Here is a 25,728-nt window from a genome sequence, read left to right as displayed (position 1 = left end):
GGAGACTCAAGACCGCTCCCTCCATGCGTCAATTGTATAAACTATAAAGTCTAAATGAACTATTTGCAATCGGAATAATCAATTATTTTGCTTAGTAAAATTGTATTGAACTAAAATGATCATCAATTATCCACCAAATATTGGATTACTACTATCGTAATCATAAACCATGTGGGTAGCGCAAATACTTCTACGGTTAATAAACCTCAATCACCGCCACTAGCCCAAGAAGCAAGGGCTCTGAACCAGACTATGCAGAAAGCACCTCAAGTCCTTGCAAGTGGGCTGGTATCGTTTGCAATGATGGTGGAAGCATGATAGAGATCAACTTAGACGATACCATTTGGTATGAGAATGGCAAGTTACACAATTTCAACTGCAACTTCTCTTCATTCCCAAATTTGGTCCGATTCAAGCTAGCAGGAAAGGGGCTATATGGGAGCATCTCGCCAGAGATTGGTAGTGTTTCTAAACTCACTTACCTTAACTTATCTTGGAATAGTCTTTCAGGTGAACCACCTCTCTCACTTGCAATATTCACTCAATTAGAGAAGCTTGATATTTCTTTCAAATAAATGAGCGGTCCAATTCCCTTACAATTGGGACACATGAGTAGCCTTGTTGAATTATACTTGGGTGGAAATAACTTCAGTGGTACAATCCCTTCAACTTTTGGTCTTTTGACTTTTGGTCTTTTATTACACAGATTTGAAATTGAAACCAATCAATCACAAATGAAATCTACAATTGAATCCAAGAGAGAGTTAAATAAATCTAAATTTGTACTTGATAAATGTTGAATGAACAAATTGGAAACTCTTTGCCAGGAATGCTCATTCAGGAAGCGTAAAGAAATTGAAGAGACCGAAAATACTCTCTGCTTTGTAATCCACAAATTACCCAAAACAATTTCAACTCGAAAATCCAAAACCAAACCAAAGCAACACATATACCCTAGCCATAAACCAAATCTAATCCTTTAATTGATCAAAACAAAATCTAACCCAAATGCCTAAAATTTGACCAACAATAGTTAGCATTGCTGTAACAATTCAGTAGGGTTCAGACAATGTTCATGCTCTTTTACATTTAAACATCTACAATAATAATAATAATCTCTAAGAAAATGCATCAATTAACCTTTTTTTTAACCTCAGTAAAACACATATATGTTCAATATACAAATCTCACCAATAATGGAGGATTTAAAGGTTATCTAAAGAGACTGCGCCAAATTTTTTAATTTTTTTAAAAACATTAAAGCAGAAATATTTTCAACTGGCAAAATTCCCCAATAATGGAGATGAGCCCTACTTATTTTCCATTTCCCTTCATATTGACTCCTAGAAATGTGCTACAAAATTTCAAAGACTAGTGGCAGATGGGAAGCCAAAGCTTTTTTTCTAATTAAAACATGATAAGTCACTAACCAATTTGAGTCTTAAGAATTGAAAATGATCTCTACCATATTTAGATGTACCAAAATGAAGAGTTCAAAATATGGTAATCGAATAGCTATAATTAAATTGAAGATCGTAATTATAGCATTTGGCAATCATAAGCTCATAAAGTGTTGTCTTCTGTGTTTTGTAATTGTAGTTGTAATGTGAACTTCTAGACATGTTAACTGTAGGTATAAATAGCGCTTCATGTGTGGGAATTACTACATTTTTTTTGTAAAACATAAATCATGCATTTTCAACAATTACAGAATAATCACTAATAGAACTCAAAACCCTTAAAAGCAAGACAATGTAATCATTGAGTTAGACTGGATTGGAAAACCTCACAAACACACAAATAAGCCAACTTGACTACAAAACATAGCAGACAAAAAAAAAAAAAAAAAAAAAATCAAGGAGAACTCTAACTATCTATTTGGCTATCAGAAGAAGATTAATGGAATCATAATAGTGTTATAGGTCAATTGAATCTAGAACAAAAACCAATTCAAACCTGAGTCTACCCACACCTAAATATGAAAAAACATCTTGATCTACCTTAATCTGTAAAATCTTCAAATTAGCACTTGAATCAAACCATTCACTTACAAACCAACGACTTTGAGTACAACACTACTTATTTAATAGGAAGAACAACAGCCTGAGCTTATATGCAAAAATTAGTGAAATTAAGATGGATGCACAGAGTTCCAAAATTAAGATACCCAAACTTGTAATAAATATTTGGTTATTTGGGTTTCGTCACACATTCAAGCATTCATTCAAATACAAAAACAATAAATAGTCTTTCAGGATAGAGAAAAATTATAGTGCCCTGAAAAAGAAAACCCCGAATTGTCAGTCTTCGAAGGAGAAAGAGAGATTGGCATTAAATTATAGACATTTAATATTTGTATATTCCTGTTTCTTCTATTGAGGTGAACATTTTCAGTATTGCATTCAAACTAATTAACCAGAACTGATTTAAATAACAGGGGATATATTGTATGGGTTTTTCTTTAGAAGAAATCAATAAGAGTAGCAATTGAATATAAACACAGCAAACACAATAAGAGAAGTAGAAGTTTGGCCAAAATGTTGTTCTGTTTTGACTTTGGATTTGTGAAGGTTATGAAAAAGGGTAAGATGTGAAATCTTTTGCTATCTGCAAGAGATCTAGAACTGATAATATTTGAATTTTAGACTAGAGATATTTCATGGGTCCCTAAAACAATTCCAGTGAATAACAAAGCATTAACATTTGCACAAAGAAAAAAAAAATGATATCAAAAAATTAGAACTAAACAAAGAGCATGATAAATTTTTTGAACAATAAAAAATAATGGGAGAGAAATAGAGACAAAGAGACTAAATTTCATACCAATTCCAGTGAATAACAAAGCATTAACATTTGCATAGAGAAAAAAAATGATATCGAAAAATTTGAACTGAACAAAGAGCGTGATAAATTTTTTGAACAATATAAAATAATGGGAGAGAAATAGAGACAAAGAGACTAAATTTCATAACACATTAAAAAAAATAAAAATAAAAACCTATTGTCTTCTCCATGAACTTCAAAGTTCAACCAAAGCCTCTCTCTATTGCCTGTACCTTCTTTGTTTAAAATTTTTTTTCCTACTCTCTTTGCTGCCGTTTGACCCTGTACAGCGTAAATGAATCTAATATAAACCAATAAAATCTAACCTAAAAGCCTAAATCTAAATGAATCTAAACAAAACACCCAAACCTAAATCATATTTTTAATGACCTAATTTTAAAACATAAACCAAAAAAAAAAAAAAATTACCAATAGCAGGTCCGACGGGCTAAACCTTGTAAATGGCATGAGAGGCAGTCTTTTGGGAATGAGAAATAGGTGATGGTTAGAGGCAGGGTTGAGTGAAGATTTCTGAGATTTTGAAAGGTTTACTCGTATCAGTGAAGGTATCTGCTTTTAATCGATAGTGAGGGATTTTTTTTTTTTTTTTTTTTTTTTGAGAAGCAAGAGTGAGGGACTTTATTGGTGTTTGAAGAAATGAATCAGTGAATGTGAACATACATATGGTATGGATTGAATTTATATGATTTGACCAATGGATACAGCGGGTGGCATTAAGATTTTCGTTGTTTTCAGTTTTCAGCCACGTGGCAGATTTTTAAGTAGCTTTTCTTCCTACATGGCAGCACAGCCTTAATGGAAGGAAAAGGCTTCTGCTATTATATATAGTATATGATATGATATGATATATATATATATATATATATATATATTGATGATTATTCATTTATAACTCCTAATTACTAATCAGCATGAATCCCAAAAAACCTTTGTGATTGGACTTTATCATACATACAAAATAAGCATAGATTTTTTTATCTTTAATTTTTTTTTAATGAATATTGCTATTGTGTTCATCCTTATAAGAATTTAAGGACAAATTAAATTTTCATTATTTTTGACAATTTTTCTTTGGTTTAAATGAATTTTTTCTCAAGCTTTTAGAGGATGGACTTTAGATAAGATGTTCAACTTTTATATGCAAAGCAATGATTTTAAGTCTTGTACATGGAACAAATTGAGATAAGAAATTAAGAATATGGTCCATTTTGGTCAGCCTTAGCTTGATTTGTCTAGACATCAATTTTCTCTCTTGCCAAAAGTCTGACTTATTTTAGGCGGAAGTTTCCTTGATTATTACTTGTATACAAAATTCCAGGATAATTAAATTGGAATAGGCCCTTACTGACCTAACCAATTGGAATTGGATGAAATTTCTTCCCATCCACACTAAACATTGTGTACACTCCAAATTTTTTTTGCATCCTCATAATGATACGTTGTGGAAAGGTGTCATTCAAGTTCAACATGATTGAGAGTTGCAGTTGAGACTATGGCCCAGATGCTTTATCATTCAATACTTTGTGAGAAAAATTAAACACTCATTTGATGTAATAGGAGACTATGGAATTTGACATTGTATACACTGGGGTCGTTCTTGATGTTGTGAAATTGTTGTAGGTATTAAAAACTCTAGTTTGATTAGTTGGCAAGTCATGTTCTTTAAGCGTGAAAAGTCTACAATGAAAAACTTTTATGTTCCTACAATAAATGTTTTGGAGAGAAAATTATTAGCCCCCCATCCCATTGGGACCCCCTATTTATACAAAGGAAAAAAAAAATTCCAATACTCTAGAGTATGATTTAGTTACATGGAATTTTTGTGCAATTGTGCCTAGATTTCTTTTAAAAAATTTAATTATAATTTAAACTCTAATTTGGTGATTTTTATATGATTTTGGTGGTTTGATTTTGATTTAGTAAATTTTCATTATTTTTGACAAATTTTCTTTGATTCCTTTATAATTTATATCTTGCGTTGGTTTAAATGAATTTTTTCTCAAGCTTTTAGAGGATGGACTTTAGATAAGATGTTCAACTTTTATACGCCAAGCATTGATTGTAAGTCTTTTACATAGAACAAATCGAGATAAGAAATTAAGAATATGGTCCATTTTGGTTGGCCTTAGCTTGATTTGTCTAGACATCAATTTTCTCTCTTGCCAAAAGTCCGACTTATTTTAGGCAAAAGTTTCCTTGATTATTACTTGTATACAAAATTCTAGGATCATTAAATTGGAGTAGGCCCTTACTGACCTAACCAATTGGAATATGATGATATTTCTTCCCATCCATACTAAACATTGTGTACACTCCAAAATTTTTCTGCATCTCATAATGATACGTTGTGGAAAGGTGTCATCCAAGTCCAACATGATTGAGAGTTGTAGTTAAGACTATGGCCTAGAAGCTTTACTATTCAATACTTTGCGAGAAATATTAAACACTTATTTGATGTAATAGGAGACTATGGAATTTGACACTATATTCACTGGGGTTTGTTCTTGATGTTGTGAAATTGCTGTAGGTATTAAAAACTCTAGTTTGATTAGTTGGCAAGTCATGTTCTTTAAGCGTGAAAAGTCTACAATGGAAAACTTTTATGTTCCTACAATAAATGTTTTGGAGAGAAAATTGTTAGCCCCCATCTGATTGGGACCCCTTATTTATACAAAGGAAAAAAGTCCAATACTCTAGAGTTACATGGAATTTTTGTGCAATTGTGCCTAGATTTCTTTTAAAAATTTAATTATAATTTAAACTCTAATTTTATGATTGATAGGGAAGTGGAAAATAATCCATCTCCAGATCGTCCAAGTGGATCGTCTAGAGAGCTATAGCGCAGGTTGATTCAGGAGTTTATCCAGAAGAAGGAGAAACATCCATGAACAATAGCACCACCCCACAAGTTAAGTCTCCCATGGACGATATGATCGTCCATTAGTTTCGTCCATGAGCAATTACTAAATATCCTTGGACGACTAAACCGCCCTACACCAGACGGACGAAAACTCAATACTTAGACTCTCAACAAACCCTTCGAATAAGCTAACTTCCATTAGCGGTTACCGTTTTATATCCGTTGAGGTAGTTAACTCCGGAGTTTTTGGTTTCCACAAATCCTGGGGAGGTTATTGGACAAATAACCGTCCCAGGCTCCCTATATAAGGGACCGGTCTAGACCCGACAAAGGTAAGATTTTCTCTCAGACAAATTTCCAAAACACTTGGAACTTCTTTCTCAACGAGTCTAACTTCTCCATCGGAGGGGGTTCGACCGGTCTTCTCCGGTCTCCTCTTTGATCGCGTTTTCTTCCTTGCAGGCCATCAACCGTTTGAACAACCCACCGAAGCCAGGCCATTCCACCTTACTGATTCGGAGCAATATCAGTTGGCGCCGTCTGTGGGAAGCGAAGGTTGTTTTGCGACTTTCTTTTCCGCAACAAAAGGGTTAGGATGGTCAGGACCAGGTCGAGGGCTACTAGCCCTGGCCGTCAGGGAAGCAGAGGCGCTTCAAGTGATCCCCAGCGTGATCGCCAATCTGCACCAGTCATGCAGACGTCATCCGTTCAGAATATGCAATCCATGGCAGCTGCAATGGCGGAATTGACTCGCCAAAACCAGGAGTTAAGGATGGAGATCACTCAGAGGAGACAGACACGAGAGGAACACGCAGGGCAGACACAAGGCCATGGTGATACACAGAATACTGAGATTGGAAGTCAGTTTAGAGGCACCACTTCACGGACAGTGCCATACTTGAAAGAGGAGATGGACCAAATGAAGAAAGTCATGGAGGAGATGAAGGAGAATATGAGGAGAACGAATCCTATAGAGGATTTGGTCCACAGGACTGACTCTCCTTTTACAGCTTCCATCAATGGTCACCCTCTACCATCAAAGTTCAAACTACCTTCCCTGGACTCGTATGATGGGACGCGTGACCCCTTTGATCACATTGCAACATTCAAGACAACAATGCACCTTCAAGGGGTCCCTGATGAAATCATGTGTCGAGCCTTCCCTACTACCCTTAAAGGCCCGGCACGAGTTTGGTTCAGTAAAATCCCCCCAAGTTCCGTAAGTTCTTTCGAAGAGTTAAGCAAATTGTTTGTTAACAATTTCATCGGGGGACAGAGGCACAAGTGCTCTTCGTCCAGCTTACTGACCATAGAACAAGGGGAGAACGAAAGCCTGCGGTCATTCATCACTCACTTCAACAGAGAAGCCCTTAGTGTGGACGAGGTGGACGACAAGCTTTTACTGGCAGCCTTCCACAATGGGATTAATTCAGATTTGTTTATCCACAAGCTATATGAGAAGGAGCCCCAAACCATGGCCGAGCTTGTCCATTCGGCTCAGAACTTCATGAATGCAGAGGATGCGATCATAGCCAAGAAGAGGAAAAGAGCTGAGAGGATGGAAGCGCACCCAGCTCGACACTCAGAACAAGCCCCTCGTCCAAAGAAGGGACGGACGGAAGATAGGAAGGAACGAGATAACAGGAAGACAGGTCCCTTGGGAAGAAGCCAGAACTATACGCCCTTAAACACTCCATTTAATCAGGTGCTCATGCAAATCAAAGACGATCCTTCTTTGAAATGGCCAGAGAAGATGAAAGGAGATCCTAACAAGCGCAATAAGAACAAATATTGTCGCTTTCACAGGGACCATGGGCATGACACGGATGAGTGTTATGACCTAAAACAGCAAATTGAGAACCTAATCAGACAAGGAAAGTTGAAGCACTTCGTTGGAAGGGATCGTACAGATGAGAAGCTGAAAGGCAAAATAGAAGAATCATCCCGGCCCCCACTAGGAGAGATAAGGATTATCGTTGGAGGGAACTCGATGAGGCAATCTTCCAAGTCGAAGAAGACGTATCTTAAAGCGGTACAAAACGTCCAGCTCTCTGGACGATCACCAAGGACGAGATCAATGGACGAGCCAACCATTTCCTTCACCGACGAAGATGCTGAGAGGATCCATCACCCGCATGATGATGCGATCGTCATTACACTGCTCATTGCAGATTATACAACCAGGAGAGTGTTAGTTGACAATGGAAGTTCAGCAGACATATTATACTACCCCGCCTTCCAACAAATGAGGCTTGGACGAGATCAACTTCGTCCAGTATGCTCGCCACTGATAGGATTTGGAGGAATGAAGGTGCAGCCCGTGGGTACCATTACATTACCAGTTGTGGTAGGGTCATACCTGCAACAGATAACCAAGGAAGTCAATTTCCTTGTGGTAGATTGTGCATCTTCATACAACGCCATTATTGGAAGACCCACTCTTAATAGTTGGAAGGAGATAACTTCGACCTACCATCTATCAGTCAAATTCCCTACGGAGTACGGGATAGGACAAGCACAAGGAGATCAGTTGGCAGCTAGAAAATGCTACTTAGCCATGATGGCTTTGGACGAACAGGTGCAGACAATGAGCATCGAGGAAAGAAGAGTTATTGCAGAGCCCACGGAAGTGTTGGAAGATGTTTTTTTGCAAGAAGATGATCCAGAGAAATTTACCAGAATTGGAACATGTATGAAGGAGAAGACAAGAGAAGACCTCATCCAGTTCCTGAGAAAAAGTATCAACGTTTTTGCATGGAGTCATGACGACATGCCGGGAATCGACCCAAGTGTGATCACTCATCGATTGAATGTATACCCCTTTTTTAAGCCTATCCGTCAGAAGAAGAGGGTATTCGCTCCCGAGAGGGAAAAAGCTATCAAGGAAGAGGTTCAAAAACTGACCACGGCAAAGTTCATTAAGGAAGTCTATTACCCGGATTGGTTAGCCAATGTGGTGATGGTGAAGAAAGCTAATGGAAAGTGGAGAATGTGCGTAGACTTCACTGACTTGAACAAAGCATGTCCCAAGGATAGTTATCCTCTACCACGCATTGATCAATTGGTGGACTCTACTGCCGGCCATCAGTTGCTGAGCTTCATGGATGCCTTCTCAGGATATAATCAGATCAAGATGGATGAAGCTGATCAGGAGAAAACTTCCTTCATTACCAGCCAAGGCTTGTTTTGCTACAAAGTGATGCCCTTCGGCTTGAAGAATGCAGGGGCAACTTATCAGAGGTTAGTGAATCACATGTTTCGTCCACAGATAGGACGGAATGTGGAGGTTTATGTCGACGATATGCTTGTGAAGAGCATAGACGAGGGAAGCCATCTAGACGACCTACAGGAAACCTTTGAAACATTTCGGCGATATAAGATGAAGTTGAACCCAAGCAAGTGTGCATTCGGAGTGTCGTCGGGAAAGTTTCTGGGGTTCATGGTCTCGCAAAGAGGAATTGAAGCAAATCCGGATAAGATCCAGGCTATATTGAACATGGAGCCACCGAAGAGTATCAAGGAAGTCCAATCCCTCACAGGACGAGTTGTCGCTTTGAATAGGTTTGTTTCGAAAGCCACAGATAAGTGTTTACCTTTCTTTAAAGTCCTCAGGAAGGCATTTGAGTGGACGGACGAATGCCAAAGGACCTTCCAAGACCTAAAAGATTATCTCACAACTGCCCCATTATTAAGTCCATCCGTGCAAGGAGAAGAACTGTACCTATACTTAGCGGTGTCCCCACATGCCGTAAGTTCAGCTTTAATCAGAGAAGAAGGGAAAATACAAAAGCCGATGTACTACACTAGCTAGGCACTCAGAGGAGCAGAGGGAAGATATCCACTCATGGAGAAATTGGCTTTCGCACTAATAACAGCTTCTAGGAAGTTAAGACATTACTTCCAAGTTCATATCATTAATGTCATGAAGGACCATCCGCTTAAGAAGGCAATGAACAAGCTGGAAGCCGCAGGACGACTCGTTCAGTGGGCAGTTGAACTTAGTGAATTCGACATTCGGTATCAACCGAGAAGTGCAATAAAGGCTCAAGCCTTGGCAGATTTCATTGCGGAGTTCACTCCATGTTACGAAGACCTGGGGGAAGGCGAGTACAACAACAAATGGGTCGTCCATGTTGATGGATCGTCTACATTATATGCTGGAGGAATAGGAGTTGTTTTGCAGTCGCCAGAAGGGGACAAATTGAAATACAAGGCCCGTCTGCAATACCAGACTACTAACAATGAAGCGGAGTATGAAGCCCTTTTAAAGGGGTTGGAACTGGCCAAGTCCGTAGAAGCAGACTCAATACTTGTCCTGGGAGATTCTCAATTGGTCATAGGCCAAGTCAATGGGACATGTGAAGCCAAGGAAGACAGAATGAAGAAATATCTAAGGAAGGTAGTACGCCTTGTGAAGAAATTCAAAAAAGCAGATTTTGTTCAAATCCCAAGGGAAGAGAATGTGGAGGCAGATATTCTGGCGAAGGAAGCATCTGTGAATGAGGCCTTGGACGAAATGAATGATGTACACTACATACCAAGCATAGACCTTCCAGAACTGATGCAGATAGAGGGAGAAGGAAATTGGATGACCCCGATAGTGTCATACTTAAAGGACGGAAGGCTTCCAGAAGAGAAGGACGAAGCTAGGAAGCTCAGGGTCAAGTCAGCCAGGTATGTGCTTATGGAAGAGGTGTTATATAAGAGAGGTTTTCCCAGCCTCTCTTAAGATGTTTGGCTTCGGACGAGGCAAATTACATGTTGAGGGAGGTTCACGAAGGAGCATGCGGGAACCATTCGGCAGCCAGATCACTCGTCCATAAAGTCATCCGAAGTGGATTCTATTGGCCAACCATCCAAGCTGACGCTAAAGCATATGTCAAAGTATGTGATCAATGTCAACGCTTTAGCAACATTCCCAGACAGCCAGCAGAATATCTCACGCCAATGATGACCCCTTGGCCTTTCGCACAATGGGGACTAGATATTTTGGGGCCCTTTCCGACTGGAACTTGGCAAATGAAGTTTCTGGTGGTGGGAATAGATTACTTCACAAAATGGGTGGAAGCCGAACCCTTAGCCAAAATTACGCAACAGATAGTCAAGAACTTCGTCTGGAAGAACATTGTATGCAGATTCGGAGTACCTAGAGTACTAGTGTCTGACAATGGACGACAGTTTGACAACACACCCTTCAGGGAATTTTGTGAACAACTTGGAATGAAGAACCATTACTCCTCACCCTCCCACCCACAGGCCAATGGCCAGGCAGAAGTAACGAACCGATCCTTGCTGAAGATCATCAAGACTCGGCTTGAAGGGGCAAAGGGGATATGGCCGGATGAATTACCAGGTGTTTTATGGGCTTATAGAACGACAGCGAGAACTCCAACAGGAGAAACTCCTTTTAAGCTAGCCTACGAAAGCGAGGCAGTTATACCAGCAGAAGTACACATGACGAGCCATAGGGTCAGGAAGTATCAAACTGAAGAAAACGAGGAACAACTCCGTCTTAACCTTGACCTTATGGACGAGGTCAGGATGGATGCAGAACAAAGGACAGCAAGGTACAAAAATCTCATGGCAAGACAATATGATGCTATGGTAAAGCCTAGGCGTTTCAACATCGGAGATCTCGTCTTGAAGAGGGTTACCTTGGCAACAAGAAACCCGGCCTACGGGAAACTTGGCCCAAATTGGGAAGGACCTTATAGGGTTATCAACTGCAAAAGGCAAGGATCCTACTATTTGGAAGCTTTGGATGGGCGGAGGCTGGAACACCCTTGAAATGTTGAGCACCTCAGGAAGTACCATCAATAAGTGCTGACTCTTCACCAGTGTCCTTGGACGAGATGTATGGATGAGAAGAAGTGTTTACTACTGTCAAGTGTTTTTAAGTATTTTAATAATCCCCTAGAAAGTACATTAGTGTTTTCACTTTTGTGCTATTCATGGACGAGTTGGTTTGTATTTTTAATTCAATAAGGCACTAGCTAATAAGCATGTGCCATGCCTGTGGACGAATGTTTACATAAGTTTGGATTTTCAAATATATATATTGTTTTCAAATATATTATTGGAATCCTTATATGTTCATTCAGATTGATCCGCAAAAAGAAAGCAAGCATGGACGAATGAAATCCTTGGACGCAAGGATATATCGTCCATAAACCTTTCTCCAAAGGAAAGATGAAAAGGTACATCCGTCCAGAACATGGGACGAGGTGAAACCTAACCTGAAAATGAAACTGAGGTTCATCCGTCCAGAACATAGGACGAGATGAAACCCAAGCTAAATACAAAGCAAGTTTCATCCGTCCAGAACATAGGACGAAATGAAACCCAAGCTAAATATAAAAGCCAGTTTCATCCGTCCAGAACATGGGACGAGATGAAAAGGGCATACTCGTATAAACCTCAAGACGAGATGAATTCCCAAAAGTGTTCGTCCGAGACGCGGACGAGCAAAGACTTCAAAACTAGCTTAACAATCCATTACATTGGACGAGAAATCGCTAAAAAGTCTAATTGTCAAGGACGACAAAATGATCGTCCATAATTTTGGAATGACGAAAAATCTAGCCAAAAGGAATCAATTTACTTTATCTTGGTGATGTAATAAAATTCACCCCCATGACCAAGACGAGGTGAACTGAATTCCTAGATGGACGAACCACACTGCTGATATGAAAATAAAAATTTCATACATAAAGCTGAAAACATATATATTCAAACACAATGGAAGTAAAAATAGAAGTATTCATTTCTTTCATGAAATTCAAAGGGTGGACGACCAACGTCCAAAAACCCCTTTAGTTTTGAATATGTATATAAAACTCGTCCATAATCCTGGACGAGATGATTGTACTTGCATGATCTTTAAAATAAAAGAAAAAAGAAGTAAAAAGCCCAAAACAACGGGCACTTCCATGAAAAGGCAAATAAAAGTAAATTTTCAAAAGAAATAGATTTCACTTGGGCAAGCTCGTCTTAGGGTCGTCCTGAGTGACTTCAGTGTTAGTGTCATCCATGATATTGATGTCCTCGGAACTCGTCTGCAACATGGAACTCTCTGTAGCAAGAGGAAGCTTGAAGGAGTTGAAGTCCAAATCAGGATATGCGTCTTTGGCATCAGAACGGAAGTCTTCATAACCAGCTGCATAATGACTATCTAGACAATTCTTATACTCGTCAGACTTCTTAAAAGCAGCAATTGCTTCTTCACGTGCCTTCTCCAAGGACGAGGTAAGCTCTGAAACTTGCCCTTCGAGATGGACGATGCGGGTATCCTTCTCTAAGTTGTCAGCTTTGAGCTCCTCCACATCGTTCTTCAGCTTCGTCTCGCTTCCCAGCAGACGATTAAAGTCCTCGGTCAACATAATGACCTCCTCCTTCTTGGATAAAACCTCATGGCTCAGCTCCTTAACTTTCTCCTTGGCCGTCTTAGCATCTGAAGCAAGCTCCTTGGCTTGACAGGTTGCTGTATAAAACTTTGACATAGCCTGCATTTGGACGAAAAAGAGTTAGACATTTCATTCAAGATAAAATGTTTATACACAAGGACGAGGAATGAACTTACCTTGAAAAGTTCATGGATGCCAGAGCGTTCAAACTCCTTCACTGACATGTTGTAACATTCGTTAACTTCATGATCAGTGACGATTCCTTTGAATGTCCTCCATGCATAACCCTCGTCCAGAACCAAATTAGGTGGACGATCAGAGGACTCTGAAGGGCTTGGCTTATGAGAGGCTTTGGGAGGAGGGGGAGGGTCAGACTGGACAGGATGAACTATTTGGACGGGCTCCACGTCCACAGGTTCGTCCAAGTTCACTGTTGGTGGTACGAACTTAGGAACCTTGGGAAGGGAAGTCTTACTTGACTTTTGCTTCTTGTGGCCACGACGACTGGGAAGGTCGTCCAGGTCCACATTGCTTGAGATTGGCTTAGACTTCCTCTTCCCAGCCTGGACGGAAGCCACTTTGGGAGTTGGGGCACCAACATCCTCGTCCCCGCTAGCCACTGTCTTCTCTTTGTTTTCCCTCATTGTGCTTATCCCTATGACGAGAAAAATTAATCAGAAAAATTAAAAAGAAAATCAAAAGAAAAGAGAGCTGAAATAATAGAATATAATGGACGACACTTACTTCGACGAGTGAGCTCTTCGTGACTTAAGTTTTCAGCAGTTGGGACTGGACCAAGTCCCCAAGTAGCTAGACGACTAAGGGTAACTAAGTCATGGAAAGTTCTTCCTGGAAAAGTGCGAACCACGTCTATCCGGTCCAAGAAAAACTTGTCCAAGTGTGGACGAACAACAGCTGCATCACCAAGATAAAGGGTTAGACGAGTGACAGATAAGAAATTCTAAAGGACAAACAGGATAAAATGGAAAGAAAAACATACCCTCAGGACAAAGACGACCTAGAGGGCTGGTAAAAGGTGGGAAGAGGGGAATACCCACATCAGCTGGGTCCCCAGCCCAATTTCCAGAAATAATAAAAAATTATTTTTTCCAAAGCCGGTCAGACGAACTACGGCCCGTTATTAAACTGTAATATGAACCTTTGGACGAGAATTGGTAGAACCCAGCAGATTTTTTTATCTCTGAGGGCTTATAGTAGTAAAGGAACTCGTCCACTGTAATTGGACGGTCCCCTTCCAATGCCTCACGCCATAACATTTGCATGGCAACAATCGTCCTCCAACCATTGGGATTGAGCTGGTTAGGCCCAATACCCAACCTTTAGAAGAGGTCTCTGCAGAAAGAGTTTATGGGAAACCTAAGGCCTGCTAAAAGATAAGAAGTATATACCCCTAAGCCAGAGGAAGGGGAACAACACCATTCTCCAACCTTGGGTAGACGAGGGTTAAGCTCTTTAGGGATTTGATATCTATCTACAAGAGTTTTTAACTTAGCACCGTCTAAGGTGGATGCTACCTCTAGGGCACAACTATAGATTACATCTTCTTCGTCCTCTTCCTCGTCTTGAGGAGGACTAGATGGCTGTCTGGACGAACTAGCCCTAGATCCAGAAGCTACCCTACGTCGTTGTTCCTGAAATTCCTCTAAGGGAATGCCAGGAACCCCAGATGAGTAATGCTCGTCTGAGGAATCACTACAGGACGAACTATCTACACTACCCTTACTCTCAGAACCGTCTAGGTAGTCGTCTATCTCTCTCTCTAAACTAGAAGATGAAGACATATTTGAAATGTAGAAGACTTAAAATGAGAGCCTAAAAAAAGAAAAAAGAAAAAGAAAAGAGGAAATACCTGATGAAACTAGGACGAGAGCTAGACGAGAATCTTGGACGAATTGGCAGAAGAGAGAATGAGGAAAAAGTGAGGGGCATGAAAGAGAATGCGCTATTTATAGGCCCCAGCAACAGGGTCAACGAAACGACACTCGCCACTCAGAGATTGACACGTGGCGATCCCTTTGGGAAACGAGATCGACACGACTGGCCAACCAACAATTTCGTGACACGTGGCGTACGAAAAAGTGAAATTTTGTTAAAATCACGACAATGTCCTGGACGACCCTTTGAACAAAGGGGCAACTGATAGGGAAGTGGAAAATAATCCATCTCCAGATCGTCCAAGTGGATCGTCCAGAGAGCTATAGCGCAGGTTGATTCAGGAGTTTATCCAGAAGAAGGAGAAACGTCCATGAACAATAGCACCACTCCACAAGTTAAGTCTCCCATGGACGATATGATCGTCCATTAGTTTCGTCCATGAGCAATTACTAAATATCCTTGGACGACTAAACCGCCCTACACCAGACGGACGAAAACTCAATACTTAGACTCTCAACAAACCCTTCGAATAAGCTAACTTCCATTAGCGGTTACCGTTTTATATCCGTTGAGGTAGTTAACTCCGGAGTTCTTGGTTTCCACAAATCCTGGGGAGGTTATTGGACAAATAACCGTCCCAGGCTCCCTATATAAGGGACCGGTCTGGACCCGACAGAGGTAAGATTTTCTCTCAGACAAATTTCCAAAACACTTGGAACTTCTTTCTCAACGAGTCTAACTTCTCCATCGGAGGGGGTTCGACCGGTCTTCTCAGGTCTCCTCTTTGATCGCGTTTTCTTCCTTGCAGGCCATCAACCGTTTGAACAGCCCACCGAAGCCAGGCCATTCCACCTTACTGATTCGGAGCAATATCAATGATTTTTATATGATTTTTGAGGTTTGATTTTGATTTAGTAAATTTTCATTATTTTTTACAAATTTTCTTTGATTCCTTTATAATTTATATATTGTGTTGGTTTAAATGAATTTTTTCTCAAGCTTTCAGAGGATGGACTTTAGATAAGATGTTCAACTTTTATACGCCAAGCATTGATTGTAAGTCTTGTACATGGAACAAATCGAGATAAGAAATTAAGAATATGGTCCATTTTGGTCAGCCTTAACTTGATTTATCTAGACATCAATTTTTCTCTCTTGACAAAAGTTCAACTTATTTTAGGCGGAAGTTTCCTTGATTATTACTTGTATACAAAATTCCAGGATCATTAAATTGGAATAGGCCCTTACTGACCTAACCAATTGGAATAGGATGAAATTTCTTCCCATCCACACTAAACATTGTGTACACTCCAAATTTTTTCTACATCTCATAATGATACATTGTGGAAAGGTGTCATCTAAGTCCAACAAGATTGAGAGTTGTAGTTGAGACTATGGCCTAGAAGCTTTACTATTCAATACTTTGCGAGAAAAATTAAACACTCATTTGATGTAATAGGAGACTATGGAATTTGAAACTGTATATATTGGGATTTGTTCTTGATGTTGTGAAATTGTTGTAGGTATTAAAAATTCTAGTTTGATTAGTTGGCAAGTAATGTTCTTTAAGCGTGAAAAGTCTACAATGGAAAACTTTTATGTTCCTACAATAAATATTTTGGAGAGAAAATTGTTAGCGCCCCATCATATTGGAACCCCCCTATTTATACAAATGAAAAAAGGTCCATACTCCTGAGTATGACTTTGTTACATGGAATTTTTGTGCAATTAGGCCTAGATTTCTTTTAAAAATTTAATTATAATTTAAACTCTAATTTGATGATTTTTTTATGATTTTTGTGGTTTGATTTTGATTTAGTAAATACATATTAACCAAAAGAAACGAAGGTAGAACTATTAAAGAAATCTGTACTTTCAGTTTAGCAATTACCAATGGCCAATGCTACATTGTCATTTGTGGTTGTGGTATGAATAAGCGGTATGTTGTTTGGGCGACTAATTGAGGCATAGAAATTAACCATATTAAAAGGGATTAGCAACTTTTTCCTTCTCCTTTACCATTTGTGGTATGTATATGCCTTTTTCACATATGCTCAAGTGAAGTACCCATTAGGATTTCCCTTAATTATGATAAAAATATTAATTTTTTTTAAAGGAAGTTCTATATTTATTGAATGATATATATATATATATATATATATGTGTGTGTGTGTGTGTGTGTGTGTGTGTGTGTGTGTGTGTGTGTGTGTGGAGGGCCATGTAGCTGAATTGACATCTCTCCATACACAAAGTGTTTAGGGTTTAAGGGAGAAAATGTTCAAGTTGTGGGGTTAGCAGACATATTGTAATTATTTCTAAATAAAAAAAAAGGTATATATATATATATATATATGTATGTATGTATATATTGTTTTCCTTGAGCAAAAGCAGTTGAGATGGAAGTGTGGAGTGCATGGTTTTTTTTTTTAGTCCTTGAGTATTTTGGGTTTTTCAAATGAGTAATGGCTCCTCTTAGGCTCCTAAAATTTTTGGTTTATTGATTTTGCTATCTATAACTTGATTCTTCTTTACCTAATAAAGTTCGGAAGTTTTTGTAAGTACATTTTTTCTTCAAGAAAATGAATAGAAATCTCCCTTCATGTTCATGCTCATGTTAATGTTCATATTTGTATCTTTTGCAATACTCAATAAGTTGTTTACTCATTTTGTGAATTATCAATTGTAGTTTAAAAAAAGTATAAACACAATATTGTTCAATTAAATGGTTGTTCAGTTTATTTAAGAATTGTGATCTTGTTTATAGAAATTAAAAAATACAATAAATTTCATTCGTAGTCATTAATTATGCCTTTACGTATATCTTATACATTTTATGAGTTTTATTTTATATAAACGTATTTCATAAAATTAACAAAATTTATCATAAAACCCTTCATTGAATTTCTTAAAATCACTACATAGAAATGAAAGAAGTTTTTTTTTTTTTTCCTAAAACAATGTTCTCCAGTCATAATATTTACCAAAAAAGATGATACCAAAAAAAATTGTGCAACGCACAGGCCAATAACTTGTCTATATATAATTAAAGCCAAAACTAAGAGAAAATCCAATTAGATTTTAAATTGGATTCCAATTATTGTTTAATTTTGCTCTACATGTCCAATTTAAGGTTTTCTTTAAAAAAAAAAAAAAAAAAAAACATTGATTCCAAACACCGATTTACTCACCATTCCAAATACATTGCAATATACTAACTTTTTTTTTTTTTTTTGATGAGATAGTGGCTCCTAAAAAAGGGCCATATATGGGACTGTGATTTCATGAATAACATGTAATCTATATATATAATAATAGGTGAAGCAGAAAGAAAATCCAATTAGATTTCAATTGGATTCTCAATTTTGCGCCACTTGTCCTAACCAAAACTCAAAAAAAAAATTAATTAGATTATAAATTTGACTTTAATTTTGTGTCATGTATCTTATCTAAATTTTCTAATTTTTGTGCCCAAATAAATGATGCATTAACATTTAACACGGAAGCCAATAAAACCACAATTATAATGCTCATTGGCCTAAGCAAAAACATCTTACCTGCACACTTTCATGGAGATTATAAATTGGACTCCAATTTTGTGTCATGTATCTTATCTAAATTTTCTAATTTTTGTGCCCAAATCAATGATGCATTAACATTTAACACGGAAGCCAAGAAAACCACAATAATAATACTCATTGGCCTAAGCAAGAACATCTCACCTGCACACTTTTATGGGTGATCTCAATAGAGTCTGGAGCTCTTCTAATCCCACAACCAGAACTAAGGAGTCCAATGAGAAAGACTATAAAAGTAAAACATCATCTCCTCCTAATTCCATATCTTCATCCCATGTCTCCTCCTCTCTCAACCTCTACCAACTAGATCCACACACTGCCCTCTCCTCCTCCTTACGGATTTTTTAGAGCAAGGTCGGGTTCAAACACAATGTTCAATCCCACTCTTCCTTGCTTCACACTCTCATACATTAGAGCTTCATTGGCGCCTCCAAGAAGATTCCAAGCTCAATGATTAGTTCTTATTTTTTTAATAGTTTTTAGTGTGTCTGGATTAAGATTTTGTTAATTTGTTAAAAGTGACAAAAATATAATCATATATATTATATTAAGTTGAAGTTCAATTTTAGAATTCAAATTGAATCAAATTAATTTCTAATTGTAGTTTAATTTTGTGCTATGTGTCCAATTTGATTTTTAAATGTTGGTGTTAAGTTACTTCCATTCATAATGCTCAATGTGGAAATTGAATCTACTAAGATAAACATCTTATCATCACAATTGTTAATATTTCTGTGCATAAGCACGGACTACATGCTAGTTTTAAATAGAGTGATGGTAGGTTGCTATACATCTATATATTGGAGTCTAATTTTGCGCCACGTGTCTCATCTAATTTTTAAATTTGTGTGTCAAGTGATTTATTAGGTGCAAAAATCAAAGAATCCAAATTCAATTAGATTTTAAATTGAATTTTAATTAGAGTTCAATTTTGTGCTATGTGTCCCATCTAATTTTTTAATTTTTTTGCAAGTGAATTATTTGGTACAAAAACCGAAGAGACTAGATCCAATTAGATTCTAAATCATACATACACACACACACACACACACACACACACACACATATATATATATATATATATATAATTGTGATTATTTTTAAATGTACACGTGCATATGCATGGGATTACACACTACTTTTATTAAATGGATGTATCAATTATTAAACACAAAGTAGGAAAATTTGGAAATTGATTTATTACCTTGTTGACATGACACTAATTATATTCATTACCATGTTAGTTTACAAGATTTTTATAATATAATTGGTAATAACTTTAACTTCTTAAAAAAATGATAATGTTAAAAAATTGACATTTGGCTTTTCGTTTTTTTTTTTTTTAATTTTCATTTTAAAATAGGTAATAGTATTTTTTGTATATGATGTTCATGAGCACTTTAACTAAAATGTCAAGACTTAAACCCCATTTGGTTGCTGAGAAAGAAGAGGAAAAGAAAAGAAAAGAAATTCTCAATTTCTACTAATAAAATGACATCTCATTTACTTATGGAGCTGCAATTAATATATTTTCAAATATTTTATTTTATTTTCTAATTAAGGACACGTGATAATTCAAAGCATAGCTTAGATGGCATAAAAATATTATTTTGATATTAATGTTAGATAAATCAATTCTTTTCATGTACCACTTAGTAATAAGGATTATTTTGACATAATACGAAAAGTTTGGAAACAAAATTGACATCTTTAAGATGTTAAAAACCATTTTGATACATAGTACAAGTGTTAAAGACTAAAACGGTAATCAAACATGTTTTTTACATATTGAAGATTAAATTCTATAAGGATGTGGTTTAAAACCCAAGTTTTACACCTTCCAATCACAACATGCCACATCATCTTATCATGTATTAAAGAATAAGCACAACCACACTAAATCAATTATAATACTCATCTGAAAATTCAGCCAAATTGGGTGTTTATTAAGATGTTATTAATTGTGATATGATGTACTGAGTCTTAAGTAAAAAGTTGATGTGACATCTTTTATTGGATGTGTAAAACATGAATTTTACACCCCATTCTTACCAAATTCAGACTATTTTTATTAATATCCTTAAAATATATATATATATATATATATATATATCAGCTGAATTTGGAAACTAACATCTTATTTGATTGTAAGGGAGATGAAAAGAAAAGAAGGGAGGAAAACGTAAGGGAAGGGAAATGGAAGAAGAGAAAATTGTACATAAAAGGATTGCATTAATACAATTTCTTTGAAAGAAAGGTCCTCTTGGAAAAAATAATGGGACCATTTGAAGGATTGTGTTAAGAAAATTTCTAGAACACAAACGTTTCTCAAAATTATGGGTTCTGAGAAAAGTATGAAACTTCATCAAAAAAGAAAAAAAGTATGAAATATTAGCGAATCGGTCAAATTGTGTATTCTCACTTTTTAATAGAAAACTGAAAAGTGAAAATCCTTGGGACCATCACAGTACATATTGATATAAAAAAGATTAATGAAAGAGGTAAAAAATGCTAAATGCAAAATTAGTGCGCCACTTGGCAAGATCTCATACATTTTCGTATGAGGTCTTTGCTTTTATATATATATTAATATATTAATGAGACATATGTTATATGGTTATTATGAAAAGTATAAAATTTCAAAATCAAATAAATTTAAATAGTTAATTTTGTTAAAATTTAAACATAAAGGAGAACCAAAAATGAAATTGTCGATGAGGTTCTAAATTAACACACTTAATAGTTAATAGTATGGTAACCAAATTGAACTTTACTTAATAATTAGAGGACTCATAATTACTTTTAATTTTAACAATTTAATGAGAATTTTTTGACAAATTATAATCACCTTAAGACTAGAATAGAAGGACATTCAGCAAAAAAAGAAAAAGAAAAGAAAAGACTAGAACAGAACAAAAATAAGCATTCAATTCACGCGGTTATGCTGAGTTTTGAAATATCAATTAGCTTTAGATTTTCCAAGTACTTTTTACCAATCACATGACTATTAAAAACAATCTGTGAAACACACTTGATGTTTAACGAACCGCCTGTTATGCAAATCCTCTGAGATTCAACTGCTAAAACATCAGAAGTCCCTACCACCTCATTATGTTGCTCTGTTTCCTTTCTATTATCATGAGTAACAGTTTCACAATCTAGATTTTCTAGAGGCAACTTGTTCAGGCCAAAAAACTCCTTGTTTCATTTCAGAATTGGGCATTTGCACTTTCTATTGTGTGGTTCGAACTTTGCTGAGTCTCTACAACTCGTTGTTTCATTACAAATTCTTTTTATGTCTCTTTTCATTTCAGAATTGGGCATTTACACCTTTTTTTTTTCTTTTTTCTTTTTTTTTTAATCTCAAGGAGAGAACATAGAAGCTACAATGATAAAGATGTTCGCACATGACTTTCTCTCTGTGGAAAATTGCATTGAGGAAATTTCGAGGAAGAGGGATCTCTACTTTTATTGACTACAGTATTGTGGTTATTCAGGTAAGTCACGAGTAAATTGACACTTCATCGACTGCACTGTTTGTTGATAAAAAGATTCTACACGGCAATCGCATTTTTTTCCAAGCTCTCGTGGGTCCCATATGCAGCAGGAGACTGGAGATTCAAGACCGCTCCCTCCATGCGACAATTGTATAAAGTCTAAACGAACTATTTGCAATCGGAATAATCAATTATTCTGCCTAGTAAAATTGTATTGAACTAAAACGATCACCAATTATCCACTAAACATGCCATCCTCTGTTTCCATTTCCCTTATGATATTAGTTTGGATTACTACCATCATAATCATAAACCATGTGGGTAGTGCGAATACTTCTACAGTTGCAAAACCTCAATCACCGCCACTAGCCCAGGAAGCAAAGGCTCTGAACCAGACTCTGTGGTGGTGGTGGAGGAATGAACAAAATATCTCAAATCTTTGCAAGTGGGACGGTATCGTTTGCAATGATGGTGGAAGCGTGATAGAGATCAACTTAAACTATACCATTTGTTATGAGAATGCCAAGTTAAATTTCAACTTCTCTTCATTCCCAAATTTGGTCCGATTCAAGCTAGCAGAAATGGGGCAATACGGGAGCATCCCACCAGAGATTGGTAGTGTTTCTAAACTCACTTACCTTAACTTATCTTGGAATGCTCTTTCAGGTGAACTACCTCTCTCACTCGCAAAACTCACTCAGTTAGAGAAGCTTGATATTTCTTTCAATCAAATGAGCGGTCCAATTCCCTTACAATTGGGAAACCTAAGTAGCCTTGTTGAATTATACCTGGGTGGAAATTACTTCAGTGGTACAATCCCTTCAACTCTTGGTCTTTTGACTTCTCTCACTCATTTTGATTTACATTCAAATCAAATCAATGGTACCATCCCTTCTAAAATTTATAATTTGAAGAATTTGATGGTTTTGCATTTGGGTATAAACAATCTTTTTGGTCCTATTTCTTCAAAAATTGGAAACCTGAAAAATGTGGTTTCTCTAAACCTTTCTCATAACTTGCTCATTGGTCCACTTCCTCGTACTATGGGTTGTTTGACAAACTTGACCCTTCTCTCTCTTGCTTCCAACCAAATCAATGGCTCCATTCCCCTAGAAATAGGAAACATGAGAAAGCTGAGGCACTTGGATCTCCATAATAATGGCCTTGCTGGCCTAATCCCTTCAACTATAGGGAGCTTGACCGAATTGGTGTTTCTGGATTTTAGTGTTAATAATTTCGTTGGTTCAATTCCTCCATACCTGGGTCATTTAACCAATTTAAGATATCTGGACATTCATTCAAATCAAATAAATGGTTCCATAAATTCGACGATCGCAGATTTGCCATTTTTAGAAAAGTTGGATCTATCAAGTAACCATATATCTGGAATCATTCCGCAAGAGCTTAGTCAGTTAGCCAAATTGCGATATCTTAATCTTTCCTCGAACAAACTTTCAGGCAACGGTTTTTCCTCAAACGCAATTTCTGTTCTGGATCTGTCCCACAACAATCTGAGCGAATTATTCCCATTTTACGAGTGCTATTCTTTGGAGGAATTGTTTTTGAGCCACAACCAATTTTATGGAAGCATTCCGCCTCATCTTTCTTACTCATATAACTTAACTACCATCGACCTTAGTCACAACTTGTTTAGTGGAAAAATACCCCCTACCCTTGGGGACCTCCGTTTCTTACAGCACTTGGATCTCAGCTTTAATAATCTCACTGGTAACATTCCCAGCACTTTTGGTTCACTATACATCCAAATGAATTTGTCTTACAACTCTTTGGAAGGTCCAATCCCAGATGGTTTTTGGAGTTATAATTCACTTCTAGGCAACACGAATTTATGCTCTGATCACATCTCAGGACTACCTAATTGCTCCACATGGATTAAGAAATTCTCAAGGACTGCTACAATTATTCTTTTCATGGTTACCCTTGGATTCTTATTGCTTGGAATTATTGGAATTAGAATTGCTTTCCACTCTCGTCAAAAGGAAATTAGGAACAAACAACATGAGTCTAAAGCAATGAGGACTGGAGATTTATTCTCAATATGGAATTTTGATGGAAATATTGCATTTGAAGACATCATTACAGCAACAGAGGACTTTGACATCAAATATTGTATTGGAACTGGTGGTTATGGTAGCGTTTACAAAGCTAACTTACCTAGTGGAAAAGTTGTTGCCCTTAAAAAACTTCATCGTTTAGAGGCCGATGAGACATCTTTTGACAAGAGTTTCAGAAATGAAGCAAAAGCCTTGTCTGAAATTCGTCACCGTAACATTGTGAAGCTTTATGGGTTTTGCCTACATCAAAGATGCATGTTTTTGATTTATGAATACATTGAAAGAGGAAGCTTATTTTATGTCCTAAGCAATGACATTGAAGCCAAGGAGTTGAATTGGAAGAAACGTGTGAACATCATTAAAGGCATAGCAAATGCTTTATCTTACTTGCATCATGATTGCATTCCAACAATTGTCCATCGAGACGTAACCACCAGCAACATTTTACTAAACTCAGAATTTGAGGCATTTGTTGCAGATTTTGGCATAGCTAGACCCTTAAATCCTAATTCCTCCAATTTAACCACACTTGCTGGCACCTACGGATATATTGCCCCAGGTATTTTTTTTTTTACATACACAAACACACACACTGTAAAAAATACACGAGATTAATTATTGATAATATGCTCACATATTTACTAGAAAGATTAAATTGCTAATATGTTCCCAAGTTGCTGACTAACTGTCATACAATAGTAGAATACTGCTAACAGGTTACACCTTCCGAGTAGTATTGTTGTGCTCACACTTTATTTTGTTGTGTTTTAGAACTTGCTTACACCATGGTTGTGAATGAAAAATGCGATGTCTATAGCTTCAGTGTAGTGGTGCTAGAAACAATAATGGGAAGGCATCCAGGAGAGCTAATTTCCTCATTGGCATCATCATCCACTCAACATATCATGCTGAAAGATGTCTTAGACCCTCGCCTCTCACCTCATATCAACCAAACAATTGCTCAGAGTGTGGTTCTAGTTGTAACGCTAGCATTGGCAGGCCTACGTTCCAATCCCAAATCCCGCCCCACAATGAAACAAGTATCACAGGAGTTTTCTGTTCAAAGGTCACAATTGCCCAAGCCCTTTGCTGAAATTTCAATGCAACAGTTGATGAATCAAGAAATTTATGTTATAGAGAAATAATTCTAACTTTTTTCCACCAAAAAAAAAAAAAAAAAGAGAGACAAGATTTAGGATACGTTTACTGATGCAATCCCAACAAGATAAGTAATCTATTTTCCTTCTCTTTTTTTTTTCTTTTTTTTTGGTGAAGTAATCTATTTTCCTTTGTATTTTGTTGTAGCTATCTTAATATATTATCAAAATGAATCATGTCATCAATAGTAATTACATAATTGCAATAGCATTTTTGTGGACATGAATGAATAATATACCCTGAATTCCATCATTTATTATCATTAAAGTTTTTCTTTGAAAATTCGGATATTTAGGATTTAAAAATCAACTTTCAAGCCTATTTTGGTGGTTCCAATTAATCCATTCAAACAACTAGTCCGATTTTAAAAACTATGGTTTTTTTTTTTTTTTGGTATTATAATAATAATATCCACTCTAG

The 25,728-nt window shown here is 36.9% G+C and overlaps 1 protein-coding gene and 1 long non-coding RNA gene across 2 annotated transcripts; one reads left to right on the top strand and one right to left on the bottom strand.

The window, feature by feature from the left end:
* Nucleotides 1-75: 75 nt before the first annotated feature.
* On the bottom strand, nt 76-3,618 carry LOC126720307 (uncharacterized). Its single transcript, XR_007653338.1, has 2 exons — nt 3,253-3,618; nt 76-3,105 (listed from the first exon to the last, which is right to left on the bottom strand). It is a non-coding gene; the product is annotated as an uncharacterized LOC126720307 (long non-coding RNA).
* LOC126720305 (probable leucine-rich repeat receptor-like protein kinase At1g35710) lies at nt 258-25,339 on the top strand. Its single transcript, XM_050422637.1, has 3 exons — nt 258-510; nt 22,742-24,709; nt 24,922-25,339. Exons 1-3 carry the CDS (start codon nt 315-317, stop codon nt 25,293-25,295), a joined length of 2,538 nt encoding a protein of 845 aa, XP_050278594.1. The 5' UTR covers nt 258-314; the 3' UTR covers nt 25,296-25,339.
* The last annotated feature ends 389 nt before the right edge of the window (nt 25,340-25,728 follow it).

This window comes from Quercus robur, chromosome 4 (assembly GCF_932294415.1).
Source record: "Quercus robur chromosome 4, dhQueRobu3.1, whole genome shotgun sequence".
NCBI classification, from domain to species: Eukaryota; Viridiplantae; Streptophyta; class Magnoliopsida; order Fagales; family Fagaceae; genus Quercus; species Quercus robur.
The sequence above is the reverse complement of the archived record's forward strand: the minus strand, read 5'-3'. Positions and strand labels throughout refer to the sequence as shown.

Excerpts from the sequence above, each read along its gene's own strand:
- LOC126720305 (XM_050422637.1), top strand. The coding sequence starts at position 315 with ATGATAGAGATCAACTTAGACGATACCATTTGGTATGAGAATGGCAAG. Across the intron at positions 511-22,741 it reads ATCTTGGAATAGTCTTTCAG|GTGAACTACCTCTCTCACTC; the intron begins GTGAACCACCTC and ends ATGCTCTTTCAG. Across the intron at positions 24,710-24,921 it reads CTACGGATATATTGCCCCAG|AACTTGCTTACACCATGGTT; the intron begins GTATTTTTTTTT and ends GTTGTGTTTTAG.